At 35.2% G+C, this 14471-nt stretch overlaps 1 protein-coding gene and 1 pseudogene across 2 annotated transcripts in view; one reads left to right on the plus strand and one right to left on the minus strand.

The window, feature by feature from the left end:
• The window catches only part of YME1L1 (YME1 like 1 ATPase), a 40800-nt gene that overhangs the window by 14793 nt on the left and 11536 nt on the right, over positions 1-14471 (minus strand). Inside the window, exons 5-13 of the mRNA XM_079907654.1 lie at positions 10918-11027; positions 9421-9571; positions 8930-9013; positions 7734-7816; positions 5523-5613; positions 4417-4569; positions 2826-2958; positions 2058-2120; positions 826-938 (exon numbers count right to left, since the gene is read on the minus strand). Coding sequence (XP_079763780.1) covers positions 826-938; positions 2058-2120; positions 2826-2958; positions 4417-4569; positions 5523-5613; positions 7734-7816; positions 8930-9013; positions 9421-9571; positions 10918-11027 — 981 coding nt within the window. The remainder of the gene's footprint in view (positions 1-825; positions 939-2057; positions 2121-2825; positions 2959-4416; positions 4570-5522; positions 5614-7733; positions 7817-8929; positions 9014-9420; positions 9572-10917; positions 11028-14471) is intronic.
• LOC307178973 (synaptophysin-like protein 1) lies at positions 3305-4388 on the plus strand (annotated as a pseudogene). Its single transcript has one exon. The product of its transcript is annotated as a synaptophysin-like protein 1 (transcript).

Genomic DNA, 14471 nt, shown 5'->3' on the forward strand with positions numbered 1-14471 from the left:
TTCAGAAGAGCTAATAAAAAGCTCTTCATAAAGAACTCACATTGCAAAAGAAAGAAGATAGCCATCATGAACTGTAATTTTACAAAAGCTTACTTCACTAAATTCTAAGGGGAAAAAGCCAAAACTGCTATTAAACACACCATTAAAATTGTCATTGGGACAAATGACAAAAGTTCTTACATTTAAATAACTTTGTGATAAACAAAGAAAGGTACAGTTGCCAGATAACGACTTACAAACCTTTAATTATGGCCTAACCAAACTGAAAAAGCACATTCATAGACAACGTTTTGTTTTCAGAATTTCATCTTGGAATAACTTTGGACATAATAGCCCCCCTTATTATCGGAAACATATTTGCTTTTATGAATTGATTCAGATATCTTTGAAAATACTGCAGCTTTAATAGCTGCTTTTATTACTCAGGTGGTTCTATAATATTTCCATGTGTTTTGTTTTATAGTTTGCTTCCCCTCTTTTGGCCCCGAAGTGACTATATCATAAGGTACTATGCTCATAATATACAGGTGCTTTTTATATTATTTTATATTTTACATTCATCTAAAGAAACATTTATACAAAGATTCATCAAGTATTATCTAAGTACTCAAAGAAAACTTTGTTTAGAATCGGGATTCAAAATGACAGAATCTCTGGATACACATTAATTGAGAAATGGACTTTATGGACAAACAAGAGGAGAGAAAAATAGACATTTAAAGGGATTTGTCTTTTAAGACATCCTGAGTAAGGACCACAAACAGGGTGGATTGATATATTACCATTTTATGGAGATAATGTCTGTATCATCGAATTAAGACTTACACTGATCAAACTTTATTTTATTGAGATACCACTTCAAGATTTCTGTTCGACCTTTTACATCTGGCCTGGGAACTGTAACCTGCATGTCAAAACGACCAGGACGTATTAAGGCGCTAAAGGGAGAATACAAAAAGAAAATATAAATTAATAAGCTGACTGTGCTGAAGGTCAAGTTAAACAGGACTGACATCCTAAAGAGAAGATGGAAAGACAATGGCAACGAATATTTATTTTGAACATAAATATTCAGATTAGTTCCTTATAAAACGTGGCTCAAATAACAGTTTCAATAACCGGAAGGCAGAACAAAGGTTCATATAGATAAATGTGTGCATCTAGATAGCATACAACCCGTCAGAGACAAAGACATGCAAGTCAGCCAGTCAAGGAACAAATAATTCTACAGCAATCTATTATGAGCGCTACACATCCAACTTACTGCTATTAAGTACAAAATGTTAAACTAGAGTCTTAGGCAAGAACTAACTATTAGATCAAATGAAAGTATGAATAACTTCTATATAATAAAACCAATAAAAATTTTAAACTATAGTAAATTTTATTCTAAAAATCCTCTCCACCCCCCACCCAAAAGCTTTGTGATGTTTAAGTTGTGAGAAGACTCTTTTAGCAGCTTTACTGAGATACAATTTTCATATCATAGAATTTGAAGTCGAAAACCCAGTGTAGTTTTCTTTCTAACATCATTATTGGAGTATAAATTTGCTTTACAATGGTGTGTTAGTTTCTGCTGTGTAACAAATTGAATCAGCTATACATATATCCCCATATCCCTCCCTCTTGTGCCTCCCTCCCACCCTCCCTATCCCACCCCTCTAGGTGGTCACAAAGCACCAAGCTGATCTCCCTGTGCTGTGCCGCTGCTGACCACTAGCTATCTATTTTACGTTTGGTAGTGTAACCCAGTGGTTTTTAATATATTCAGAGTTGCCCAACCATCACCACAATCTAATTTTAGAGAATTTTTACGCCCTCCCCCTCTCCTCCAGCTGAAAGAAACCCCAAATCTACTGGCAGTTATTCCCCATTTTCCCTAACCTCTGGCAACCACTAAATTACTTTCTGTTGCTATGGATCTGCTTATTCTAGACATTTCATATAAAAGCAATCATATAATATGTGATGTTTTGTGATGGGTTTCCTTCACTTAGCACAATGTTTTTAAAGTTCATCACTATTCTAGAATATATCACAAAAATTTTAATACTTACTTATCTAATGCCTCTGGGAAGTTTGTGGCTCCTATGATGATAACTCCTTCGTTGGGTTTAAAACTATTAAAAAAAAAAGGACCTTTTCATTGAAAATTAAAACAGCACACATGTAGAAATGTTCTATGCAAAACTGTTTATCATTAATCTTACTGACAGCAAAGAAAAGGGATTGATCTTTTTAAAGCCCAAAATGATAAGGCATCTCTAATTGTTTTTTAAAATGCCAGTGCACTTCAATAAAAGTGTTAATAATAAATCACCAAATCATCTGTGGTTACATACCTTCATAATAATTTTTCTAGTTAGGAAGAGATGACCTCACACAAAAAGCTTGAGTCCCTGACTAATTTTTGAAAAATTATTTTCAACTTTACCAATTCAAATTATTTGCTCCTAGACTTCCAGAATGTCTTATATGACTTTAAGAAACATTTTTTTGATCTACAGCAACACTCAAAGCTAGTCACAAACAGTGCAGGGATAAGGGTATTCTCTCTTTACATCTCCAAAGAGACTACTACTTTCAGCTGGAATCACTGCTTTCCTGTCGTGCTACAGTAAATGAAAAATCTATTTCTTAATTTAAGAAAAGTTGATATAACAATTATCAATGATCCCATTAGTAAAAACAATACAATAGTCAAAATAGCTTGTCTTTACTTCTTGCACAAGGGACTACTCTGTTGCCTATAAACAAAATTGTTCCTATCTCTGGTATGCTACCAAATATATCACCAAATTCTAAAGACAGGAAGATTCAATTACCCATCCATTTCAGCAAGAAGTTGATTTATGGTCTGCCGTGAATATGGATGCATTGGAGATTCAATTCGCTTCCCACCAACAGAATCTAATTCATCAATAAATATAACACACGGGGCATTTGCTTTTGCTTCCCCTAAGAAGACAGAAAAGATTCAAATAAGTTTAATAAAATCAACACTTATAAAATAAAATTGCATAAATATTTAACAACTTGTAAGACAGTTAAAAAGCCAAAAAAAGACATTCAGTAGGGAGAAAATACATAAAAGGAGGTCCTTCTTAAACTGATTTAAGAACAGTAGCCTCAGAAGAAAAAAAAAATTATACCATTGAGTATTCATTCTTCCTAGTTGTACAAACCATATACAATCAGATTTGAGGCAAATACTTTTTAAATACATACTAAAGAATTGATAGGCCCGCCCCGCTTGCCCTTTCTCACGGCCGGGCAGCTCTGTCTCTTCGGTCCCCCTCCTCCTCCGCCCCACCGTCCTGACTCTCTTTCCCTCCTTCCCTCAGAGGATGTCCTCCTTCCAGCTCAACCTCAACCCGCTCAAGAAGCTGCTCGGCTTCATCAAGGTCCTCGAGTGGATTGCTTCTATCTTTGCTTTTGCCACCTGTGGAGGTTTTAAGGGCAAAACAGAAATTCAAGTGGCTTGTCATCCTAAAGTTTCTGACAATAAAACGATCACAGCTACTTTGGGTTATCAATTCAGGTTGAATGAAGCATCATTTCAGGCACATCAAGGTGTAAATATGTGTGATGTAGATTGGAAAAATCATGTCCTTATTGGAGATTACTCTTCTTCTGCACAATTCTATGTTACTTTTGCAGTCTTTGTCTTCCTGTACTGCATCGCTGCTCTATGTTGGTTACACGAACGTGTATCGTGATAGTCGAAAACTTCCCATGGTTGACTTTGTTGTTACTCTTGTTGCCACTTTTTTGTGGTTGGTGAGCACTTCAGCCTGGGCTAAAGCTCTTACAGATATTAAAACAGTTACTGGTCACAATATTGTCCAGGAACTTCTGCCTTGTAATCAACAAGAAGTGATATGTCATTTTGGCTCTGTGACTACTCTGGGATGCCTAAATGTATCTGTGATCTTTGGTTTCTGAATATGATACTTTGGGGAGGAAATGCATGGTTTGTGTACAAGGAGACCAGCTTACACAGTCCCTCAAATACTTCTACTTCCCATAGCTAAGGAGGTATTCCTCCTCCAACTGGAATATAATTTATAATTGAAGGGAGAAGTACACTGTTTGAAACAGATGTCTATACTATGACTTGTTGCCAACATCTTGAGAAGCATTTTTTGTTTCTAATAAAAGTAACAGCTTTTTCAATAAATTGGTGAGGCCCCCAGCCTCACCCAGCAATCGAGCACTTCCACTAGCTCTTCCGACTAATTGGGGGAAAAAAGTACAGTTCTATTTTAGCTCACACACTAAGTTATCCGAAACCGGAACCCTACAATTTCAGCCAACTATATCAATCAGAAACAGGTAGCAAAGAAAGGGTAAGAAATCCTCTTCCTCTAAAGTTAAGAGAAATTAGTACTGTATGAAAGATACGTTAAAACCTACTAAAAAGATTTCTTATACGGCTGGCTCCCACACCCACAAACATCTCATCAAATTCTGATCCAGAAGCATAATAAAAAGGAACATCAGCTTCTCCAGCCACAGCTCGGGCAAGAAGTGTCTTTCCTGTCCCTGGCGGTCCAACTAAAAGAATTCCTAAAAGAAAAAATAAACAAGAATGGTTCAAATTAAAAATCAGAAACAAAGCCTGGCATGAACTTATAACAAATAATTATTAATTTATACAGCTTTGCAGTTGAAGGCACATCAATGACCAATATTTTGAAACATAGCCAAAACGTATTTGTCTCTACTAATGATTCACTTCAGGATCTGCTCCTTAACTAATTCTCCTGTATCATTTAAATACTGTTTACATATTGGGACAAATGCTGAAATTTGAATATGACTTTGAATTAGATTAATAGTTTTGGATCTATGTTAAATTTCCTGATTTTAATAACTGTACTGAAATGGTGTAAAGAGAATATCCGTAATTCTTAGGAAATACACAATGAGGTATTTAGGGGCAAAGGAGCATGACATCTATAATTCACTTGCAAATGGTTTAAAAATTACACGTTATGTAAAGAAAGGAATGAGCAAATGGAACAAAATGTTAAAAAAATTTTGAGTCTCATGAGTTAAAAGTTTTTTTTGTTTGTTTTTTTTTTTTTGCGGTATGCGGGCCTCTCATTGCCGTGGCCTCTCCTGCCGCGGCCTCTCCTGCCATGGAGCACAGGCTCCAGACACGCAGGCTCAGCAGCCATGGCTCACGGGCCCAGCCGGAGCGGCATGTGGGATCCTCCCGGACCGGGGCATGAACCCATGTCCCCTGCATCGGCAGGCGGACACTCAACCACTGCGCCACCAGGGAAGCCCTGGAGGGAGTTCTTTGTACTATTTATTGTTGCAATTTACTTAAAGTTTGAAATTATAACAAAATTTTAAATTACCAAAAAAAAAAGATTACAGAACAGTATGTTCAGAATGAGCACTTATTTGTAAAATAGCAATTAAGAATTAAACTTTGATCAACTTTGATAAAAGTTAAATTAGTGACATATTACAGTATTTTGTCAAGTTATGTGAAAGGGAAGATATCTTACCTTTTGGAAGTTTACCTCCAAGAACAGTAAATTTTTGTGGATTTTTCAAGAATTCAACAACTTCTTGTAATTCTTGTTTAGCTTCCTCCACCTAAAGTGATACAATTTACCAAGTAATTATTATATTACCAAGATACCCTCTTTGAATATCATAAATTTAACTGCAGATTAAATTAACTTGGCTTTTTGTTTCAGTGAAAGTATACAAAAAGGCCCCTTTAGAAATACTCAGAGTTTTCTCCCGACCCTCAATGCCAGTTATATGAAGTCTCCTTATATATCCCAACAAAAACCCTTTTTAACTGCTTCCTTTGGTTAAAAAGAACTGTTATATTCAAAATTCTCGTTAAATGTGTCAGTGGCATTTAATATAAAGAGTCACCTAGTAAGTTTCAAATCCAAAACTGTTTTGGACCTGGTTATAAGCTTCAATGGCAAATTATGTGGACTTACTATATATTAATGATAAGGGAGTCTGTGTTTAAGTTATAACATTAATTTGTGATTAGTTATGAGATCATTTTCATTACAAGGAACTACTACTAGATTATAAACGATTTAGTTCCTGACAAATGCCAAAGGACAGTGACAAAAATTAAGCTATAGTGTACTAATATTGTTTTATAAATGGCTGTGGTAAAAAAAATTTAAGAGATTTAATCTCCAAAATATAAAATATTGCAGAATTGAGATCCCTAGCAAAAATAAAGCCCAATCTGGCCAACAAAAATGGCAATCAGAAAACGAGTTCAACTTTAAAACTCTGATGTAAGATTAAGATGCCTATCAGAAATGGTGAGCCATTTTCCTAGTCAGCATATAACCAGAAGTCACAAATGCAAATTCCTAGTGGCAAAACAGTATCAATCAATGAGTGCAGAAGGCCAGATGTAAAACAATAGTGGTGGCAATGTGCTGAACTGGAAAGCAACAGTCCCTTTAAAGACAACCACAACATGGCTCTGCCAGAGAATACAGGCCTAGCACTCCAGGCTTCAGTGTTCAAAAAACAAATGAACAAACAATACAGAACTCTTTTTGTGGGTGAAACTTCAATTTAAAAATGTTGGCTACCAATGTAAATTTAAAATGCCTCTGCATGTGTACTTTCACATATTTATTTATTTTAAATTACACTGCCGTAATAACATATTTGCAGCCAACCTGCAACCTCACATTACACAACTTTAAATAACTCTCAGTGAGAAAGCTCAAGTACATTGGGCAGTGTTAAAAAGAAAGTACCTGGGAAGGGGTGAATGTAAAACACATCTTTGGGCCAAAGTCCCACAACACTTAGCACCACACACACCCCCCTCAGATGCCAATCCCAAATCTAGGTTGTCTCTGTGCTTCTACCAATTGGCTATAAATTGGAGGTTCCCACAACCCCTCCTTGTGTTTGATTAATTTGCTAGAGCAGCTCAGAGAACTCAGGAAACCAGTTTAGGTGCTAGACTACTGGTTTATTATGAAAGGATATAACTCAGAACAGCCAGAAGGAAGAGACAGGTAGGGCAAGGGACATAGGAAGAGGCACAGGCCCCTCCACGTCCTCTCTGAAAACGCTACTGTCCTCACACCTCCATGTGTTCACCAACTGAAAGCTCCCTGAACCCAGATCTGTTGGGATTTTTATGGGAGTTTCCTCACATAGACATGATCAATTATTAACTCCCTTTCCAGGCCCTCTCCCCTCTCTGGAGAACAGAGTGGAGGTGAAAGTTCTAAGACCCTAATCATGGCTGGGTCCTTCTGGTGACTGGCCCCCATCCAGGCACCCACCCAGAGCCACCTCATTTGAACAAAAGACACTGCAGGAATTCCCTGGTGGTCCAGTGGTTAGGACTCCAAGTTTTCACTGCCGTGGGCCCGGGTTCAATCCCTGGTTGGGAAAATAAGATCCGGCAAGCTGCGTGCAGTGTGGCCAAGGCGGAAAAAAAAAAAGAACAAAGGACACTGCTATCACCCAGGAAATTCTAAGGGACTCAGAAGCCCTGTGTCAGGAACCGGGGTCAAAGACCAAACAGTAAAACAAAAGATGCTCCTGGTGCTCTTAGCACTTTGGAAATGACAAGGGTTTTAGGACGTCTGTGCCAGGAACATGGGGCAGAGACCAATAATATATATTTTCTATTATTTCAACCTTTAGAATAATAAAATACAATTAAGATAATGTTTGAGGAGATCAAGGTAAACTTTTTAACTTACTCCTTTAACATGTTCAAAGGTAACATTTTTCATCTGCACAGGATCTACGGCAGAATCAAGCCCTGTTGTTGTCCGGAAGCGGACTAAAGGGACATAAACAAATGTTTACATATTTGATAGATTCATAAAATTCTAACTACCTTATTTTTCAGATGCAAGAAAGCCCAGAAAAATTAAATATCTAAGTTCACATATATTTAATCAGTGTGAGGCGTAGATATTAGGTCTTCTGGATTTTGAGATGGTATTCAAGGAATAAATGATTCATAATAAAATGACACCTTTGCCTTTCCAATTAAAACTAAGAATTTTCCTCTTCTTATATCGAATAATAAAAATTTAAACCAATGGTTCTCAAACTCCATTGTACATAATTAAGAAACACAAAGGAATAATCATCAGAGCTCATCCCACCCCTCCACCACCCTGCTGATATCACCTATCATCCCTGTATTGGTTTTTTTTTTTGAAAAAAAGGAGACAAGAGAAGGCAGATCTAGATATAAAAAGGCTATTCCTAGATGTTAAAACCTCATTTCAGGTTTGATGTCACTAACAAATTTTAAAATAACTGGGGCTACATGCAAGTTCTGGGAATGATTCCTTATACAGGTCAATCAATGTTCTTAATTGTAAATCAGTTTTTTTCTCTCAAGGTAATCCATCATAAAGAAAGGAGAAAACACTGGGTAAAAACTGAATGATAGTTGAAAAAGCAATTGGAACCGCTTAAACCTGACATTATTACTTCATTTTAGACTTGCAAACTGAGAAAATCTGGGACTCTATTTAAAGTAATTTTCCATATAAGTTAATTTTTACAAAATTCAATTTATTACTGTCTTTGAAACAGATGACTATTACACTTTGTATTGCTATTATAAAATTCTACATGTTTTTAAAATTTTATTATTGGATAGGTATCATTTTCTAAAAATCTGGGGAACTAACCACTACCAGAAGTAGATCTAACATTTCCACTCTAACATAATCCTTGGAACTTTAATTTCAATGCAAAAAACAATCTTAAAGTGACCCAATCTGAGAAGTCTTGACTTAGGAATGAAAGACCTAGACCCTGGAACTATAATCATTAATGTTTTCTTATCTCTAAGCCTTAGCTAGACCAACTATGAAAAAGAAATGAGTATATAAAAGACAAAAAAAAAAGTCAGATAAATATAAAGAGCCTCTACCAGATAAAAATGGGTTTTTTAAGAGTCCATAAATGCCAACTACCAGCAGAATAAAGACAATCAGGCGAGTTCTTCTTAGAGAATCTGGAGAAAAAAGAAAAAGCCTTAAATCAAATTATATCAATGAGAAATGACATATCAATGAAATGCAAATATTAGGTTACTGACGGTAATCACATTTCACCACATGCAATATTGGAGCCTGGCATGTTTTGCATAATCTCCATGATTGCCTTTCAGCACCTGTTACCAAAAACTTCATGAAGCCACTCATGCTTCTATCGCTGACTTTGGCTTCTCACTTCAGAAAGTGAAAAGTGCCAGCAGATATTCCCACTTCTACACCACAGCTTAAGATACAAATATAACGAAATATAACCAATAAAATGTTGGGAAATTGTTAGAAAAGTTATTATAATCACTTAAAGGCAGGACTATAACTTCCTTTCAGATATTCTTCCCTAAATATGGATGCTGTCAAATCAACTCACCATTGGTTTTTTGTGTCAGTGCTTGAGCTTTCAGAAAACCCTCTGCAAAACCAGTTTTAAATGCATCTTGGTGAGCTTCAGGTATGTTTTTGGTTTTCATGAGTTTGTCCAAACTCTCAATGTCTGATCCTCTGTCCCGCAAAAGAAACCCCTAAATACGCAAACAATACATCAGTATCAGCTGATTATACGGATAATACTCCCCCAAAATATAACAACCACTCACAAAAAAATTCATTAAAATTCTAGAATTAAAAATTTTTATTGTCAATGTGAAGAATTAAGACTCAACAATAAATAATCAATGGCTAGGAAACTAACACTGGACCCTATACTTGCATCAATTAATATAGAGAAACTCTCTACATAAGACCACTAACTACACTGAAAACATTTAACAGGTCACATGTTGACTTAGGGTTCTAATGGCTTAGAATAGGTCACATTCCTTTATTTCTGCTGGAGGAAAAACCTCATTCATTTATTAAATGTTTACTGAGCACCTTGCATATACTTGGTCCTGTATAAGTTCTGAAGATGTAAAGATAAAAAACCGATCATCTGAACGTTTTCAGTCTATTGGGCAGAGATACACAAACAACTAAGTTTTTGAAGTCATTTTGATACTATGTTAGAGGTACTAGGTATGGTGGTAAAACAACTGCTACCTAAGAAGTCAGTAAAGGCCTTACAGAGAATGGCACAGCTGAACCACAGCAGCACAGAGCATGAATAATTTGACAGAGCCATGAAACAGCAGCCTTTAGTGCTCAAGAGCTATAAACAATCTTGTTTGACAGGACTTTAAAAAACCAGGAGAGGAGGAGGGTAGGAGGAGAGGAGGGGGCACACTGAAAGATAAGAACACAAAAATGGTAGGCAGAATGCCAAATGATGAAATGCCGTATGTATACACGGCAGAAGTCTGACAATAAAGCAGAGGAATACAACCATTACACTGATACATTTCAGACAGTCTGGTGGATGGCAGTCTGGAGGCTGGGCTAAAGGTAGCAAAACTAAAGGCAAGGAGACAAAATGAGTGTTTATGAGAGGAATCTAGGCAAGAAATAACTATGGTCTATCTATGCAGTGGAACTGGGGATGAAGACAGATTTAAGAAATAAATACTTAAGAGGCTGAATCAACAGGATTTTAGTGATTAATGGATGTGGGAGGTGAGAGAAGATGGACAGATCATAGCTGTCCAGCAGGTTTCTAGCTTGGGTGGATGCTACTTATCCAAGAATACATAAGCAGGTGTAGATTGACAGGGAAAAAAAAAAAACAGAGGAAGATGTCTAACAGGCTAATGGAAAGATAAGCTTGGCACCCAGGAGAGTTCTAGCTATATTGATTACACAGGATATTAATCCTTTATTCTAAGTGGAAAGATGGAAGAAAATCTATTAGTCAGCAATAGAAATCAGATATTGAACGTTCTTTTAACTTGAAAATTACTGCTTTTTCAAACAACAGCATAAAAGGTCTAATTACCTTCACAAATGATGGTGCTGTATGTTGTGTTTCTGCTAATCTTTCAGAAGTGGACTGTAGACGTCGTGTCCTTGATTTTAAAGTTTTAAAACCCCGAGACTGTATGAAAACTGAATCAAACAGTATCATATTTACTTCTCATTTTAAATTTTTATAAGGAAAATGCGTAAGAATCAAAACTCTGACACTATTCCCGTACATCCTAGTTATTATCTCATTTTTTTAACACAGTTCTTTGTTTATGTTTTTACATTTTAAAATTACCAAGAAAAAGTAAAGTTGATTTATAGATTCAATCCGTTTTAATTACTTTAATTACAAGTGTGCTGAAGTGTTCCAGAAGTAACCAATTGAACAATTCCATGACTATACTTCTATGTATTAAAACATGCTCTTTCTGTAAAAATAGTACATAACTTTTGCAATTGTCTTCTTTCCCTTAACAATTTATCATGGACATTTTCCAGAACAGATGAGGCAGTGCATTCAGTTTAATGGCTGTTTACAGTTTTCCCATGTATCAGGGTATGGCAATTTACTCATCTTCTTCCCTACTATGGGCATTAGCTGTTTCCTAGTTTTTATTGCTAAAAATAATGCTGCAGTTAAAAATCTTGTACCTGTTATCTTTCATCACACACAGACTACATTCCTAAAAGTGACACTGTGAGACTTGAACTATTTAACACTAAGAAACTGTCCTCCAAAAGGATGTTGTCAAGAATTTATACACCCACGAATGAATATGAGTGTCCTTTCCTCCATATCCTTTGCAGCACTGAATATAAATAAAAATCTTTTTAATTTGTATAAAATCTGATGGGCAGAAAGTAACATTTTGTTTCAATTTGCATTTCAGAAAAGAAGTGAGGAAAATTTTTGAAAACATTTTTAATTTTTTTTTTTTTTTTGCGGTACGCGGGCCTCTCACTGTTGTGGCCTCTCCCATTGCGGAACACAGGCTCCAGACGCGCAGGCTCAGTGGCCATGGCTCACGGGCCCAGCCGCTTCGCGGCATGTGGGCTCTTCCCGGACCGGGGCACGAACCCGTGTCCCCTGCATCGGCAGGCGGACTCTCAACCACTGCGCCACCAGGGAAGCCCACATTTTTTATTTTTATTGATTATTTTTATTTCTTTAGTGAACTGAGCACTCATGACCTTTCATATTTTTCCATTTTCATTTGCAGAATATGGATATACTTTAAGATATACTTTTAGTCATGTATATTTCAAACATTTATTTTAATGTCTTTGTCTTTTAATTAAGTGATACAGTAATCTGTAAGGTTAATGAAGCCATGTCTTTTAATCTTTAGTGGTTTGTTCACTGTGCTTTGATTAAAGAGTCTCATCCTCACACTAAGATTTTAAAGGCAGTTTACTGACTTCATCTAATACTTCTACTTGTTTTCAGTTCTTTGGAACTTTTTAAGGTGTAAGAAAATAATCTGATTCCCTTTTAATGCCCAAATTTAAAATCAACTCTTTATTTTCCTAACCAATGTTTCGAGTTTTGATTGGAGTTGCATTGAAAATCTGGGTGCAAATTGATAATGTTAGAACACTAAGTTCTTCTGAAGAGGACTACAGTACTCTCTCACTTTATTTTACTCAGCTCTTCTTTTATTTCTTTCAGTCAGGTTTCACATGCATACATATATACATCTGTGTGTGTATATATGTATCATGTTGCATATTTCTTGTCAGGATACAAGATTTCATGGATTTTGAACGAACTGTAAATAAAACCTATTGCTAGGATAAAAAAAAAAAAAAGCGATTGATTTTTATGCATTTATCTTCTATGGCACCAGGGCAGCCTTTCAGTTGATTTTATTGAATTTTCTGGTAAACAATTGTATCACCTAATTATAATTTTGCCCCTTTTAACTTATATAAAACTTCCTTTTTCTTTTTAATCAGATATTTCAGGATCTCCAAATTACTGAACAAAAACAGGATACCAGACATCCTGTTTCTCATATTAATGAGAACCTAACAGATACACTTCAGAAATTTTAAAAGTATCTATTCTACAAGTTTTTAGGAAGCATAATAGTTAGCATATATATCACATGCCTTTTTATCATACACAAATAATAATCCTTTTCTTGTCTAATCAATTAACATGATAAATTAACATACTTCCTAATGTTAAATCATTCTTGTATTCCTTAATCATAATTTTTAGGATATTTCTATATGTGCTTTTTTAGACTTTACTTAGGATTTCTATATCTAGATTAAGTGAAATTAATCTATTGTATTCTTTTTGTACTAATATTTTAGTATCAGTCATCTCATGGAATAAACAGGGAAGCCTAGTCTATCTTTTTCTTTATTAAAAAAGTTTTAAATAACAGGAAGACTCCTGACCTTGGAAAACAGAATACAGCCATAAAACCATCTGAGCCTAGTGCCTCTGGGGCAAAGAGATTATATTTGAAAGATATTATCTTTCAAATTCTATAGTTATTGTCTTATCTCTTCCTGGGTCAATTCTGCTAGTAATTTATAACTCAAATAATTATGTTTCAACATATTTTTATTTACAATATAAAATTATATACATTACAATTTAAAAATCTTCATTATCTGTGACAGTTCCCACTTTTCACTTCTAACACTGTATTTTCTCATCATTTCTTAATCAGACTGTTTGTTCTATTTTCTTTTCAAATTAAATTGATTCTTGATTAAATTAAGTAAAACCATTTCTTGCCATTATATTCATTTAATTTAATGTGTCTTATCCATATTAATTTCTCATGTTCTTTTAAAGAAATTCTAAAAATAAATATTTAATCAATTTATTTCCCATCTTCCTTATTTCCTAAAATTCATACAATGCTTTCAGCTTCAGTTTGTCCTCAAACCAAAGATTTAGATATGCAGATTTTCATTGTGGTTCAGGAATAATTGTCTGTAATTTGTTTTCAATTCCCTTCAGCCACAAGACACTTAGAAAAGTATCTTTAAACATTTCCACATATTTAGGAATTTTTTTTAGGTATCTTTTCTATTATTTGACTTCAGTTTTATCATATGATCAGAGAATCTGACCTTTGAGTTTTAACTTTTTAAAAAGTTATTAAGATATATTTTATACCCTAATACATGCTCAGTTTTTTTCTTCCTTGAATATTTAAAACTGAGTGTATCATCCCTTCTTAAGTATTCTTCTGTCTTCTACATTAACCATTTCTTCAAAGAACTACAAAAGAGATTTCTTTGCCCAACCTGGTGCCTCTCCTTCATGCTATAAATTTTCCTCAAACATGGAGATTCTTGCAAACCATTTGTATTTGTAAAGAAGAACACAATGATCAGTACTGACTGCAGACAGGAGTCCTCAAAACTATCAAAGTGGTAAATATATTTAGACTACAAAACATGGACTTATGGTAAATGAGCAGGTACCTTTAGTGTATGATTCAAGTCCAAAGTAACCTGGGTTACTCTCTTGTTTCTCTCTTTGGCATCAACCCTCAAACCAGGAGTCCCCTTTCAACATACACACACGGATACCTTATTAGAGATGTGTTCTTTTGT

The sequence above is a fragment of the Stenella coeruleoalba genome, assembly GCF_951394435.1.
Source record: "Stenella coeruleoalba genome assembly, chromosome: 2".
NCBI lineage: Eukaryota > Metazoa > Chordata > Mammalia > Artiodactyla > Delphinidae > Stenella > Stenella coeruleoalba.